Consider the following 15,742-nt stretch of genomic DNA (forward strand, 5'->3'; position numbering starts at 1 on the left):
AAGAGCTCTCCAAGAACACAACTGTCTTCTTCACTATGTATATATTACAGCTGCATTGACGTGATTGAATTCACTGCACCCAGACAGAGAGAGGTCACAGTGAGCCTCGCTGCAGCATCAGGATGTACTGTATACACTGAGAGACATGGAGAGAATAAAGGAGGAGAGAGCGGCGGGATGAGGCGGAAGAGAGAGGTCACTTTGAGAAGCTGGATGCGAGCACATGCCAAACAGCGTCTCTGGATCTCTCTCTCTTCCTCTAATCCCCTCTCTGATCCACCGGCACTCGGGCCAATCATTTGAGGCCGGCCGCAACCCGTGATCACCGAGCCCTAATCTGAGTCTTCGGCCCCGGCCGCAGTCCACCTCAGACAGCATCGGCCGGCTGCCAGCAGAAGAGTGGCAGGCTTAGCCTTCTCCAGAGAGACAGCTAGAGGTTGTCTCTACATGGATGGGCACTTCGCAGCTCGGCGGGGGCGGGAGGAAGGGGCAACATAGCAGCTGCTCAGGGCATATGGGCAGAATTCATTAAGTCTGGCTAAATAAGCCAATTGTGGAGGCGGTAAAAAAAAAAAAAAGTGTGCGTTTGTATGTCTGATAGAGAAACAAACACAGATCACTCACTGTGTTAGAGCTCAAATATTCTGAGACACACAGTTATTCCAAGCACAAATATCCCGTGTGATAGCTTCGTCCGGAGCCATTACACTTGATGAAGTTGATTCAAGGTCCCCTAAATGAAAAAAATCTGGATCTGTTTGTGATGGCCAGTGATTGAGCTGTTAGATGCATAGATTATGTGTCCTTGAGGACTTTTGCTGTGCATCTCCAAATGTCATGAGACTGCTCTCTGCAGCAGAAATAAACCCAATCACAATCTGTAAATGTTACAGCTGTTTCTCTAATAGACCTGGCTTGACTTCGGAGGCCTGCATTGATATTCACACACATGAACCGAAGACAAAACTGAATGCTGATACATGCGACCGGCGTGTGCTCAAGTCACAGTATACAATGCATTTCATAAATTATATCTACTTCTGAGCAAAGGGGTCAGAGCCAGCATCCTGAGGCCTGTTCTGTCAGCTCTATTTTCAGTGTTTTCACATTGTTTTCTTTCACACAAAAGAACACAAACCTGACACCAACTATTGTCTTGTTCCCATTCCTCTTTATCCAGTAAAAGGTATAATGTATGCTAATCCCCCAGGTGTCAATAGGAACTGTGTTCAATGCATTTGAGATAATAGTGAAGGGCTTGCTCCTATCGAGGACCTGGAAGATAAAGTCAATGGCACAGTCAATAACAATAAGGTTGTAGGCTTTAATGAGGAATGTTAATTTGAACACAATCAACTGGATTTCAGCTTAGCTGATTATCAACCTTGGACTTGTATGAGGGTTTTGATAATGCTGGCAGTACAAGGAGGGCATTTTTATCTGTGACAGCTTTTTTCAGGGAAGCTCTTCAAACAAAATCAGTTTGCCTTTTGGCTGTTTAAGTTCAAAACTAACAAACAAAAGAGGATGAAATTCAAAAAAACTGGAACAAAGACAGGGTGAGACAGCGCAGCACTGTTCACTGCACACTGACCTTTATTTAGAAAATACAAAAAAGACTGTATTTACACTTTACAAAATATAAATTCTGGATAACAACCAGTAATTAAAGTTTCTAAGACCAAAGTCACTGGCCCTTCTGTGTAATGGACATTCACCTAGTTCCCACTGGAGCCATTTAAAGTCCCAGACCAAACCTCCTCCTCCTCATGTTAGAGGCATCTCAGGCTGCTCCTCACTCTCTCCTTGATCCCATTCCATCAGCAGCTCTGAGGACACCTCTGTAAACAGATGATCCCAGTCCCAGCTCACATCATCCTGCAGAGCAGAAGAGGGGGCAAAAAGAAGAATTAGAGAGGCAGAGGGAGACATACCAAGAAGGAGAGCATGGGGAACAGAGGGAGCAAAGAGAGGAGAATGGGGAAGGAGAACAGAGGGTGTTAATGTACACATCATAAATCTTGATTACCTGGGAGACAGAGTGGCAACCTCCCTTGGTGCTCTAGAAACAGCTGGACAGGCCTTCGCTTGGAGCCCACAAGCTATATTTACTAAAAATTCACTCACCTCTTTCACCTCCTGCTCCGGCGATAAAACCTTGGTGAGAAGCTTCAAGTCGATCTCTCCATCCTGAAGAAAGAGCGCAGTAAAATTCACTGAGCATGCACAAACAGAGGTGACGTTGGTTGCAAAATTAAATGGACCACCTTGACGAGCTGAGAGATCGGAATATCAAAGAGATATAAAAATGAATGGCTTTGACTTACTAATGTCTGGAACGCAGAGTTATACTTCAGATCGTTGTCCAGATCTCTGTAGGTCATAACCTGGTTCACCTGGATGCTAACAGGGTGATAGACAGTCAGAATAGGCATGTGACATACTAACAGATTTGTATTTCAATCAGAAAAACAGAGGTAAGCCTGACTGTAGTGCTTTCACATGACACGCAAAACCCAGACTGAGAAGTGGCTTTGTAGAAGTTTGGAGTTTATGCATAACGAAGCTCCAAGACTTCGAGCAAAGACCACAGAGAGCAGGAGATGGTTGCCAAGTGGTAAACGCTTCAAATTGAAACCCAGCTGCTTATCTGTGGGTTGGAATTAAGTGGGGGGGCTCTCAAAGTGGCCGGGGCCTAGCAGTGCATGCCAGTCCTACTTACTGCACATTACACGCTACATTGCCCCCGCAATGAGTTCAATGTGGATATTATCTCGCACAGAGAGCAAGCCCCAGCCTAATAACCTCCACCGCTGTCATAGCCTTGCTACATATTCGACACATGTCGGCGTGTCTCTCACTGCCCTGTAAATCAAAGGGCCCGGTTAGTTGGGACCCTGGTAACAGAATTGTATAAATCACACCCAACTGTTATTTCTCTATTTCAGCCCGATAAAGCAAGAGACTCTGCACGAAAGAAGGACAGGTGACCATCAAAGTTACCAGAGCAGGCTACTGATCTCGTGTCCTATGCACAGACAGAGGTTAACTCATCATACATGGGTCTGGGGACATGCTGCGTGTGTGTAGGTGTGTATGAATCCTGAGCGCATGAACTTCTACGAGTTCAAGGCGTTCACTACTGTACCTTGGTGGAGCTGCAACTTGCTTGGTAAGATCTTCCTCCTGGACTTCATCAAGTTCTGGAATCACTGGAATATCTGTAACCAAAAAACGAGACCTCAGTGTTTTAAAAAACAATCAAATTACGTTTTTGAAAAAGAGTCTGGAGAGAAATATGATGGCAGCCAGCTGACAGAGTCTATGATAAATACAGTAAATCCCCTGTGTATGTATGCTTGAAGTGCATATTTTTTGTGTGAGTATGTGTATGTGTGATGTCTGTGTGGCACCTCCTCCCCTCCTTCTCTCTCGCTACATCCTCATAAGAGCTGCCCTGTCACAATAGCCATGCGGCCATGAATATTCAGGAGGCGAGGCGGCAGCTCTTCCTGCTGTGAGAGGGGCGCTGGCCAGGGGCTCCCCAGAAAGCACCCCCTGCTACCTTAGCATTTGGGCCCTGTCAGCGCCGCCCACCCCCAGGACCCGCAGTGGCCGGTAGGCCGACCTCCATGTCCACTCTGCCACTCCGACTGGGGCGGCATCCAGCCATGTGCAAGAGTATTTGCTTGCGGGCCCATCTGTGTGGGGTCGGAAGTCACAGTGCGGCCTGGCAGGGGCTGCAGTGCCAGGAGCCGCCAACCCGCTGCTTGAACAGTGGGAACCCACTTTAATTGGCAAAACGCAACAGGACAGAGGATGGCTCCACTCGCAAGAAGGACAGGGCAAACTTTCACAGCATTTTTCAGATGGACATTTGTAAGTGAGGAGTAATAATAGAAAACAGACAGATTGGATGAAAATAAGAAGAACAACTAATAATTAAGAAAGAGACTGATTGATATGTGTTCAAAGACTTTCAATATAAGTGACACTAGAAGGTTATTGTATATTTAAAGAAGAATGTAAGGCACAACCATCAATAAAGAAGAAATGTTTCACAAAAAATGTTTCATCATTGTCACTAGTACACATTTTTATGTAGTACACACTTCACTGGCTTCCCTTCTGCCCTTATATCTTATATGTGTTAACTTTGGGTGTCATGTAGCTTTCCTGTACAATATTTTCTGGGGGCAGCAGACTGCACATCCTTATTAGCTCTACAGCTGAGTGTTGACAGTGTGAGAGACAGAGACAGAAAGAGAGAGAGAGCGAGAGACAGAGTGAGAGAGAGAGAGAGAAAGAGAGAGAGAGAGAGAGAGAGAGAGAGAGAGAGAGAGAGAGAGAGAGAGAGAGAGGAACAGAGATAGTGAGAGAAAAAGAGAGCTGGACTGCATGAAGAGGGTTGTCAGTAATCTCTAACCACAGTACTGCACCCTGAGGGGAAAGTCAATAGAGGAGCTAAATAGAGGTGAAGAGATGGAAGTCTGCATCTGATGTGAGGAAATATCTTCGCATCGGTGTCACTATTCCCTCAAAATATCTCTGAAAATAAACTGAAGCTGAAGAAATGTCAATCTATGATGGAACTCTAAATTTGAGCGCAACATAAAAAGTGACGGACTGGGAAATGATTTTGATCAAGGATTCTGAAGGCAACTTGTTCACATCCTAACCCATCAACTTTTGGTAGATAACAAAAGCTCATCCCTCTGCTGATAACTTATTTCTTTCTCTTTTTTAATTAAACCAAATTAAAAATGCCACGCTCGTTTAGCCACTGACAAGATTCATCTGTGTTTCTGATATCCAAATAAATGCAGGCGCGGGTATTTCATATTCATGAGGCCCCGGTGACACTTTGTCCTCTCATTTACAAAGCACAGCGTTCAGCAGAATCCGTCCCCCCTGGACCCCCAATCAAATTTAATGGTCTTAGTGCAATGACATCAAAAAGCCTTGCCGTCCGGCTCTTTGCAAACAGCTTCCTGGGTTGTCTATCCATCCACAGAGACACACACACATACACACACCCTTTTTCATTTCAGCCAGTAATACACTATTAACACACTCCATGAGAGTTCAATGTGAAGCACAGAGGCGTATGTTGTCTATATGCAAAGTCTATTATTAAGAGAAAAAAGGGAACAACATTTTTAAATGAGCTTCAAATTCAACCCATTACTGGAGGTCAAGCAGGGCGTCAAAGCAGCTGCAAACAAGCACCAGTGTTTTCTTCTAACGCAAAGGGCAGCTCCATCAGAGGGAGTCGTCTCTCCTCAGAGCGGCACGCGTTACCTACAATGACTTCCCTCTGCCGGACATGTATCAAGGTGGCTTTTGTCTGGCAGCAAGCGAGGCCACGCGTATCCTTATTACACGGGCCCCGTCCGGCTTCCTCGCTGGAGCATGTAAATATCAAAAGGGGATAATTTGCTGTGAGTGTAGACATACTCCCGGCAGGCACACGCCAGTCAGCGACTTTGGAGAGCAGGATATCACTTGGGCTCCTATAATCTACACAGGGGTCCAGTCAAATGATTACCTTGGACCAGAGTCCTTTTGAAAAGCTTACAGGACAATATTCAACACAACACGTGCTGAGAGTAAGACAGTGAGACATGAAACGAGATGAGTGTGTTTGTGATACTGGTGCTATTTTAAGTGACCGGCAGGAGGCTTTGGGGGGGCAGCTGATGGGGAAGATGGGAGCAGGGGACTAGGTGAGCCTTCTCTCTCTCTCTCTCTCTCTCTCTCTCTCTCTTTCTCTCTTTCTCTCTCTCGGTGCTTGTAGCCAGTGGACATAAGGGATAAGGGTAGGGGACATAATCAAGATGGCAGGGGCTATCTCACTAACCCTCAGCACTGTAATTTCCAATGCCCCTGCCTCCAGCTCTGTATTAAGAGGTCTCCCTCCACAGAGTAATCATCTTTCCGGCGGCATTAACTGCAAGAGAACCAAACCTCTGGACTCTTCGTTCAAGCAGCCATTTGAACCAGTTCATTCTGGACAGTGATGGACAATATGTGTGTGTGCGCACGCGTGTGTGTACATAAATGTAATAGAAACTGACAGTATAGTAAGAATTTTACAGTTCATCACATCCTGCAGTTCATATGTAAAACAAAGTGATTTATCAACACATTTTAAATGTAATTTGGAAGTTTTTAAATACAGTGACACTTTTTTTGATGGTAACATTGCAGAGGTACATTTTCCTTTATTCTGAGTGACAACTATATTTTTTTAATAACTCTTGAAAAATAGAATAATAAAAAGTGAAATATTTCAATACTAAAAATACATTTGACTCAGTATTTTTCACAATTAGTGGGAAAATCGTTTTTTTTAGTTTCACAGAAAAATAATTCAAAATCATGATGATACGACATTTGTGTGGGTCTTTCTTCTTACATCTGCAAATCTGCAGCACTACAGTCCTTAATTATAATGCTGTTTGTCACATTTAACCTTTTTTTGAAATAGAAGCTTCTGTGATTTGGACTATATTTTAAATTTTGAATTTTGAATTGTGCAGCCTTTAATTAATGGGATTAACTTACTTTTTTTATTTTTTATTTTTTGCAATTCATGACAGATTTACAACTTTTTAAAATGATCACTTCACTTTTTTGACGTTCTGCATTATTGTGAATTTAGAAACGTCTTGATAGACATTTCTAAACAGTCAGAATCACAACATACTGGCTGTAAATAAAATGTTAATGATCAATATGGCATTTTGTTTATTTGTTCATAAATGGAATTACTCAATACTACCGGGAGTACGGGTGTGTAATAGTCCTTTATTGTTGTCACCAGACCATTCCATGCTGTTAACCTATCTTTAGTGAGGCTGTTTGACCCTATTTGTCCCCAGCTGCCTTGCGCCACAAAATAGAACAATTATTCTAGGCAGGGTTTAGCTGAGATTTCCCCCTCAGTCCTGACACTGTTTGTGGTGTGCAGAGTTGGGCCCTCAGGTGACTCGGTTACCGCTGGATCTGTATTCAACAGCACCTGTCTGACACTGTTTGTGTGTGTGTGTGTGTGTGTGTGTGTGTGTGTGTGTGTGTGTGTGTGTGTGTGTGTGTGTGTGCGTGCGTGCATGTGCGTGTGTGTGTGTGTGCGTGTTGGTCACCAACTGTGTCGTTCTGGGTAGTGAAGGAACATTTACATTCTCTAACAATATTCTCCATCAGCCACAGATCTAACTTAATTTAATGAGCATATGAAGTTGTCATTTTCATCACGCTTATACAGAGTCACACACTGGTCAAAGGCAGGGTTCTAACACATGAATCTATGCCGGATTCAAGGAGAAATATGGCGTGAGCATCAGTGAAAAGCGATGATCTGACCGCCTGCTTATCTGCTCTACTTCCAGAGGATGAATGTGCCGTGGAGGCACTGGAGGGTTCCTCTTTGCCCATGAGCAGAGACACAGAGTGGGGGGATAGTGAGGGTGCTCTTACCTCCTTCATCATCTGATCCCTGGGGAGTTTGTGGTCGTAGGCGGCGGCTGTAGAAACAGGAAGTGTGAGAGTATGAATTATTTAATGCTTTCAAAATGCAGCCCGATGGTGAGGTCATCACAGGGAGTGAGCGAGATGACTCCTGAGCTGCTTTGCTTTGATGATGGGCCTGTTTTCGTCTTATCTTTCTCTCATGGTAGTTAGGACACCTGCTCAGTGTGCTACACACTGACTGGAGTTCTGAACAGTCACTTTTGCCAAAAGGCACTGACAGCGCTATGAGATGCTGTAGTGCTTGTCTAAGTGACCACCCTGGCAGCCTAAGACAAGATCACCTCCAGGATTTAAAAAAAAAAAAAAAAACACATACTCAGCTGGAGCAGCAGTCTGAATAAGTATTACTAAGACAAGACAGTCGTGACAGGAGCACAACATAAGGGATTTTTCTGCAGGGTAACAACTTTACACAGAAAGCCTGAGTCTCACCACAGCCAGTCAGGCATCGGGCTCCAACAGCGCTGATGACTAAAACATAGACAACTCCGTCCTCTACCTGCCTCTTCCCGTGATGTCTATTCTAGTCACAGAATGATGGGAGGGAGCGTGAGGGGGGAAAAACTACAATAACAGGACAACTTGGCTCCTAACAGCAATAAAAGTGATGACAACTCAGTCACGCTGTTTTTTAATCATGTTAAGTGATTGTTCTTGGAAGGTGAGGATTAGCTGCAACCAAGGACAATCTGAAAATACAGCGCTATCTCCACTTTACTGCAACGGGAACAAATATTTACACTGACTTATTTTCATACAAACACACAAAATGCGACCAGTGCTGAATTCAATCAACAACAGCAGGTCTACAGTGAAATATGGATGCAGCAGCAGAGTGAACTTACTCTTCCAGGTCGTCAGCGGCAAGTCTGCTTGAAGATCTGTGCAGCAGCAGAAAAAAAGCAACTGTTAGACAAATTAAATAACACATTTGTTAGATTACATTATTCCTGGATAGAAAATAATGGTAAGCAAAAATCTCTATGATATATTTTTCCCCAATCTTCACAGAGTCCTCAGATTTACTCTTATGCGTACATCCTCTTCACCTGTATCTAATGATAGTAATTCTGCTGTATCAGACACAGTGGGGTCCACCATAGTCGTGTCTTCTCCTCTCCTCTCTGTTTTCTCAGCTTCATCTCCTGCTGGATCGTGCCGCTATTTTCAGACCTCTCTCCATTTACGCAGCCCAGCTTGAACAGAGCTTGCCAGACACCAAAATACTGTGTTTTGACACTTCCCTGCCTCAGCACAGTATTTTCAGCATTCACTCGGATTTAAGACAGGTAGCAATCACACCAGACGCCAAAGAAAACTAAAGTTACTACATTATTGTTACCCAAGAAGTATGTAAACATATAAATCACTGTTAAATAAAAGAAAGCAATCAAAGCAAAACATGTTTTCGTATGTTTTAATAAGTGGCCAAAAAGTGTGTATAGGTCTTTTTTCAAGATGCAAGTGGTTTTGTTAGTTCTCCTGGTGGAGTAGTGCCCCCTACTGGTTTCAAACGCATCACACCCAGTCATTTCTCTGCTGTCATTTTCCTCCTTTCATACTGCCAGCAATCAAAATAGTGGCCCTACAGTATCAACTGATAATAAAAATATATTCCTTTAAAAGAATATACGTTTATGAAAAAAGTAATAAAATAAGTGTGTATTGTAATACATATAGTAATTACAAATGTTGGGATTCAATTATCCGCACACTAATCAGTGTTCACAAAGCAGTAGAGGCAGCACCAGAAAGCCAAATGACCTGTGAATAAGCATGATCAATATATTAAAGCTTATATATCTAAAGTAGCACCTACACACCAACTCCAAACCAAAAAGAAGGGATCCCTCTTTTTTTCCCATGGTTTTACTTATTTTCTGTTAAGGTGTTTTTTCTGGGGTGGGGGGGTGCTGAACAGACTGTGAAGCCTTTGAGGCAAATTTAATTAGGGGGTTTGGGCAATAAAGATTAAACTGACTTAAAAATCAGAGCTGTTCAGTTCACAGAAACAAATATAGCAGCGTAAAAAATACAGAGACTGCACAACGATGTCCTTTTGATTAGACATTTATATCACAAAGACCTGTCATCACCTGACAAATCATTTTTCAAAAGGGAGAGCCAAACTAGAAGGAGAGAATGACATGAAACACAATTAGCAAAATCATTTCTTAGCTAAAAGTGTTTACTCCTGTTTGGTCTGTCTTATCCGTGCTATCTGAGTGCAGACCACCAGCCTTGACGGTACTAGAGTCCAACCAGGCAGGGCAGAGAGGCGCTGAGGGAGCCTACCTGCCTGCCCTTGGACTGTGTCCTGTCTGGGGGGCGGGGGTGGCGACACTTAAGACACATTACAGGCCCCTTGATTAAGACTCATGTAAGGCAAAGCGATAGACATGGTAAAACTGTCTGGAAAAAGTTGTTAGGGATAAAATATATTGTGACAACCTGGTTTCAAAGGTTCATCAATAAACTGACAGATCATTTAGTGTCAATTAGAAGTGATAGATCGACAAATCCTGGGATTTCTGCGCTGGGATTAGTGGGAGGAGGGCGGCGGTGATTGAGCATGAGGGGTGACATTGAAGGGAAAAGTCCTTGCCGGTTCCAGGGGGGACCATTACTTACTTTGTTTCAGAGAGGATCAATGCGCGTGCAAACCCCTTTTACACCTCCTGTATTTCAATCGCTTTGAGACCAAGAATCAAGCTGGGTTACGCAAAAAAGCAGAGAAGCGACACGCTGACCTTCTGTGAAAAAGGAAAGATCTATTGAGTTTGCTGTTTTTCCCTGCTTGCACTAACGGTGCAGTAAACTACGCAAATAAGCACAATTGACTCAGCCTGTTCACTTGAATGCATCTCCTGTGCTCTCACCTCCACTGAGACTGAAAAAAAAGGAGGCACAGTGGCAGGTGGGAGAGAAAACAAGAGAGGTGGTTCCACAGTACAATAAAATGCCTCATGTTGATTCAGTCATGTATTTAGATTTAGATCTGTTAGTTGAAGATGAAAGCTTTTGGCAAACAGCTTCCATCTGTTCCAAATATTTCATGAATTCTCCATGTTGTGCTCCCCGTGTAAAGAGCAGACTGCAGTGGTGAGGGGTGATTAAGTGGCTTGAACCCCCGTGATGAAGTGGCTAGCTGACTAACAGTGCCCTCCTGTGGCTGATGCATTAACCATGTCAATTACCGCCTTGCTCACAGATGAAGACGAATGGAGAGTTGCCTGCTCAGACAGGCTCCCTCTAACCTTGTTGATTCACAGCCTGAGTGCCAAATATGCACTGATAAATAAGCTCATTCAACAGTATGAGAGTTCATTAATAACACATAACCCGAGACCACAGTGCGCGGTCGCCGCCTTCGGCATAGCCAAGGGAGAAGAGGGAAAAGGTGAGGATACGTACTTGGCAGAACCAGAGCTGGAGCATTCTTCTGCCCAGCCACCCTGCCGCCGGGCTGGTTTAGGAGGAGGGCCCTGAGAGATGAGAGAGGTTTAATAGCAAACAGCTTCAATGAATGTTTGCTCACGCACATAGAAAATAAATAAATCATATTTGCTACAGTTGCTGGGCTTTAATCTTGAAACATAAAGAACAGAAATCTCTTGTGTGTGTAAGAGACTTCTTAAATTATTGTCAGAAATATTGGGTTATGTTTTCCATCAGAACCTATCCGACACAGTGGTGAACAGACTATAGTGTGTGCTTTAATACTGTGAAAAAGCCATAAACAAGAGACCTGAAAAGGTGCCAGGAGGTGGCATTATTATTTATGACAACAGAGAATAAAGATCCCAACAGATAAAGTAAACCTGTGAACTTGTATAAATGTTAAAAGGTAGGGCTGCAATGATGAATCAAATTAGTATTATTTTCTTGTTTCTTTGCTCCTCTATGACAGTAAACTGAGTATCTTTGGGCTGTGGACTAAACAAGACATTTAAGGATGTCACCTTGGACTTTAAAGAACACTGATCAAGATGTTATAGGCTGAACAACTAATTGAGTAAACAAGAAAATAATTAAAAGATTAAAAGATAATTAAATAAAATAACCCCTACAGCCCTTGTTAAAGGCATAAAGACACAAGATTAAACATCCTGCTTAATGTATAGGGACTGTTTGTTAACCAAAGTTCACCCCTATTTCAGCTATTTAAACCCCATGTATAGCAAACAATATGCCTGGTATGTGTAGCAGAGTCAGCTGTATGCACCCCATTGTTTTGTTTATTATAGTTTTCAATACTTATAGTTTCCAGCACAAGAACATATGGAACACAGTGTGGGAACTGCCAGGGCCTGTATGTCCGACCCTAAAATAGATCGTCAACTTAAAAAAAAAAAAAAAAATGACCCGTCTCATTCTTCGATTCTGAAAATAGTAAACTAAGAATGCATCTCGATCCTGAGACCATGAGACCGGCACTTGAATGAATGAATTCCTTGAGGGTGGGCACCAGACAAATGAATTAGGGAAAAAAAATAAAAGGCACAACATTTCTCATTACTAAATTGGGTCTGCAGAGGACAAAGTGCTCGTGAAGAATTTCTTTCGTTTATGATGAAAGAGGAAATAATCTTTCATGGCCGGTTCCTTCACCAAAGCCATTTATAAATCTGAATGTCACCATTAAGCAGGGCAGAAGGAGGAGGAGCCTCTCTGCTCTGCTGTATATTACCATTAATCGAGAGAGCTGAGGCTGAACTGGCTCCCTCAACTTTGTGTAATTAGTAACTGTCTCTTTATTAGGAACAAAAGGGATTACAATAATGACAACTGAGTCATTCTAAGCAACATTACAAAAAAGGGTGATTGAGTGATGTGAAATCTCTCTGATGTTTAACGTTTTTGACAATGAACGTTCTTCATGAGGGACAAGATAATACAGTCAAGTGTCTTTGAGTGTAATAAATGTCTCCTCTGACAGTTATTCCACTCTACAAAAATGGAGAGGACCACAAGTGTTCTGAGAAACAAAATAAATCTGCGCCTCCAAGTCTTCATGACCAAATATGAACCTCACAGTCGTAGTAAAATAGTTATGGCTGTTAAGGCAATTAGCTTATCCCTCATGGTTTCTAATTTTAAGGTTCTCTGATGGTCTCCAGGGCAAGGAACTTATGATGACCAAACCCTGTGAGCCCATAAAAGCAAATGAGGCTTTGTTTAAAAGGATGTCAGGAATGCGACCAATCAGTTGGGTATTTTCGGCAGAAGAGGCCGGGGTTGATAAACGAAGACTGCAAATAAACCCACCCAGTCGCACGACACGCTGGAAAAATGTATTGCATGTTCACAGCAGGTCAGAGAGGGCGCGAGAATACTGGTTCATACATTAGGGATGCTGGCCTAATTTGGGAAGATTAGCCTAAAGCAAAGGCATCGCTGGAATTGTTTTTGCTTTAGGAATGCTGGCTGGTTTACAGTGTGCAGATCGAGGAGATGATTCCATGAATGCCAACGACAGTAAAGTGAAATTATTTGTTACATGGAAATTGTCACTTCTGATTCGACTCCTCTCATATATTTTTGCCCTATTTTCAGTCTAAATTTGGAAAATATCAGCTCCGACAAGTTTTATGAGACAGAGATCACAGAGAAGACACAGAGATGACAACATTTCTTGTTTTTTAAAGTGATTCACACCAGGCAGTATAAGGAGAAGATTTATGAAAACTGTTGGTAGACTTATGGGGATGTAAGTGATGTCATCTGCTTGTTTTTCAATTAGACCATTTACAAGAGAACAATTACAATGCTCTTTCACTCTGAAGCTTAAAAGGGTTTTAGAGCTTGTGTGAAGTAACACTTCAAAACATTTCATGCAAGCACATCAGAGCCATTACACACAGGACAATAAATGAAGAGCAGCTACAGTTTTGGAACACTGACTGAATTTGCTTTAAAACCTGCTCAAGTAGGAAAATGGCAACTCTACAGAAATGAGCACGCCATTAAAACGTTATACCATGTGTGTCAAGATGGCACTACTGTGTCTGCTGTAATGTGAGAGGTGGTGAATCTCAAGAGGCCTGGATATCAAATACAACAACAATTACTGTAACAAACTAGTATAAATGCTACAAAGCTGAGTCTGGAGGATTAGCAGCAGAAGCCATGCAAAGTCACCATTTTGTTCATGCTACCTACCTCCTCGTCATCCTGTGATTCATGTATGAGACAAAACCAAAACGCATTTTGATGAAGTTAATTGTGAGGTGAAATCACATCATGCAACTAAATGTATGTTATCGTGTGATCACATACTTCTCCCACTGAAGCAGAGGTTGAGGACTTCCTTACGTGACGAGAGTCTTCAAACGATGACTGGTCTGCTGCAAGGCGAGCTCTCCGTCCAGACTTTGCAACCTGGGAAATGTGCATAGTTTTAAAATGGGAAATGAGTTTGATATCATAAAGACAGAAAGGACAGCTAACAGAGATTTGGGCAATACATCGAGCTTACACTGTGCCATCTAATGAGTTTGAGGTGTTGTTGAGCTTAGTCATTTTGTAAAACTTCCAATTCTGTGAAGTCACATTGTGTAAATGAAAGATGACAGACTTCTTTAGCATATGATGGGAGCATTAATCAAAAAATGAACATTGTTTGAACACATATCCTTGAGAATGGAGCAGTGAATCTACTTTTGTGCCATTTTTCTACTTTCAAAATCGGATGTAACATTATTTGCATGTTCTTTTAACAACAAAATATACCTTAGTAAAATGTCATTTCTGAAACTGACTGCATAGTCATAACAAATTTCTGGAAACAGTACTGTCATTTCCTAACAAAAGTTCTTTTTTATATAACGCTGAAAACTAAAATTTTCATCCCATGTAGATCCTCGGAGCCATGAAGTATCTCAGTAGGCGGAAGCTACATGTCCATTGAAGCTGAGGTGAAATCGATAGGATGATGCATTTTATGCGGTCAATGGAAGAAAAAGAGTCAGTGGACATGCTGATCCAGAACCCTGCTTTAATAATTGCTCAATTGGAGATGATCAAAGGCATCAATATTTAAGCAATGCTTTCTAGCAATACTGAGTGCTTGAATGTAATTCAAATATAATAAGTAATGGTTTACTTCTCATTGCAAATATTTCAGCACAATAAAAATGGACATTAAACAATCAGCAACCAAAGCATCAACACACAGAGAGGTAGATGAACCCCTCAGGAATCCTAACTAGCTGCAACATGTATTCCACTCTGGGAAATGATGATTGGACGTTACGTGTATGTTTTTGTTGACAGAGCACTTACAGGCGTCATACCGGTTGAAAGAGGGGGGAGAAATCCCTTCTGTGATAAACAAAACATCCCACAAATCATTGAGCTCAGCTGCTAAGCATGTCGGGATATTTCAGCTAACACAGCTAACCACCTAGTTAACGTTAGGTGCATACTCAGAGACAAACCTTCTTGATGCCGTTGATCAAAAGCAGTAAATGATAATGCGTCTTTGCTGATAGCAGGAAGGGTCCGCAGCTCTCTGATTCACTGACTGGCTAATACTGATATTTACGTTAGCTTCGTAGCTAATCAGCTAGCAATAGCCTTGACGCCCCGTTACATTCTGTTCTAAACTCCGTTTACAGCGCACAAAATGAATGTTTCCTCTGCTCCTGCTCACTTTCTAGGTGGGTCACTCACATTTTTCACGGTTCCAGCATCTCTGAGCAGAAAGTTATCGTCCATTTCTCTCCTGCTTGCTATCCCCAGCCAGAGCAGCAGCGTCTTCCTGGATACCAGGAAGCGTCGTATAGCAACGCTCACCATGGTAACGCCGATCAGAGGGAGAGCGAGCGGCGCGCCCCTGTGAAGTCCTGTCAGTGTATGTAAATAAATAAATAAATATAAAAGCTAAAGATACACAGAAGATATGGAAAGAAGAGGAGTATAATGTGTTTTTCCAACGTTATTATTAATTACTGAATTTATTCAATAACCAAGAGAAACACACCAGTATGCAAACATGTACGCCATAATAATAATAATAATAATAATAATAATAATAATAATAATAATAATAATAATTGTGTAGATAAAAATAAGTTACAAAGTACATCAAAGAAAAGGCAGAATACTTGACTGTTATATATTTAGACACTTCCTTTTCTGTCGTAATTAGTGTTTAATTTTCCAAGAAGAATTTTAAGATAATGTAACACAAAGTTCTTGGGGCATA

The 15,742-nt window shown here is 42.2% G+C and overlaps 1 protein-coding gene across 1 annotated transcript; it reads right to left on the bottom strand.

Moving 5' to 3' along the window:
* Positions 1-1,555: 1,555 nt before the first annotated feature.
* LOC119005209 (intraflagellar transport protein 43 homolog A) lies at positions 1,556-15,362 on the bottom strand. Its single transcript, XM_037072774.1, has 9 exons — positions 15,208-15,362; positions 13,813-13,914; positions 10,948-11,018; positions 8,379-8,414; positions 7,480-7,526; positions 3,149-3,221; positions 2,328-2,403; positions 2,128-2,190; positions 1,556-1,878 (listed from the first exon to the last, which is right to left on the bottom strand). The coding sequence occupies exons 1-9, from the start codon at positions 15,331-15,333 to the stop codon at positions 1,768-1,770; spliced, it is 705 nt and encodes a 234-aa protein (XP_036928669.1). The 5' UTR covers positions 15,334-15,362; the 3' UTR covers positions 1,556-1,767.
* Positions 15,363-15,742: the final 380 nt, after the last annotated feature.

Source organism: Acanthopagrus latus, chromosome 16 (assembly GCF_904848185.1).
Source record: "Acanthopagrus latus isolate v.2019 chromosome 16, fAcaLat1.1, whole genome shotgun sequence".
NCBI classification, from domain to species: domain Eukaryota; kingdom Metazoa; phylum Chordata; class Actinopteri; order Spariformes; family Sparidae; genus Acanthopagrus; species Acanthopagrus latus.

What these genes read in the sequence shown, in the direction of transcription:
- LOC119005209 (XM_037072774.1), bottom strand. Translation starts at nt 15,333, where the DNA reads ATGGTGAGCGTTGCTATACGACGCTTCCTGGTATCCAGGAAGACGCTG. An exon ending in CCTCTGCTTCAGTGGGAGAA is followed by an intron (nt 11,019 to 13,812) that starts GTATGTGATCAC and finishes CTCATCTCTCAG; the next exon opens with GGCCCTCCTCCTAAACCAGC. An exon ending in CGGAGCAGGAGGTGAAAGAG is followed by an intron (nt 1,879 to 2,127) that starts GTGAGTGAATTT and finishes TCTGCTCTGCAG; the next exon opens with GATGATGTGAGCTGGGACTG.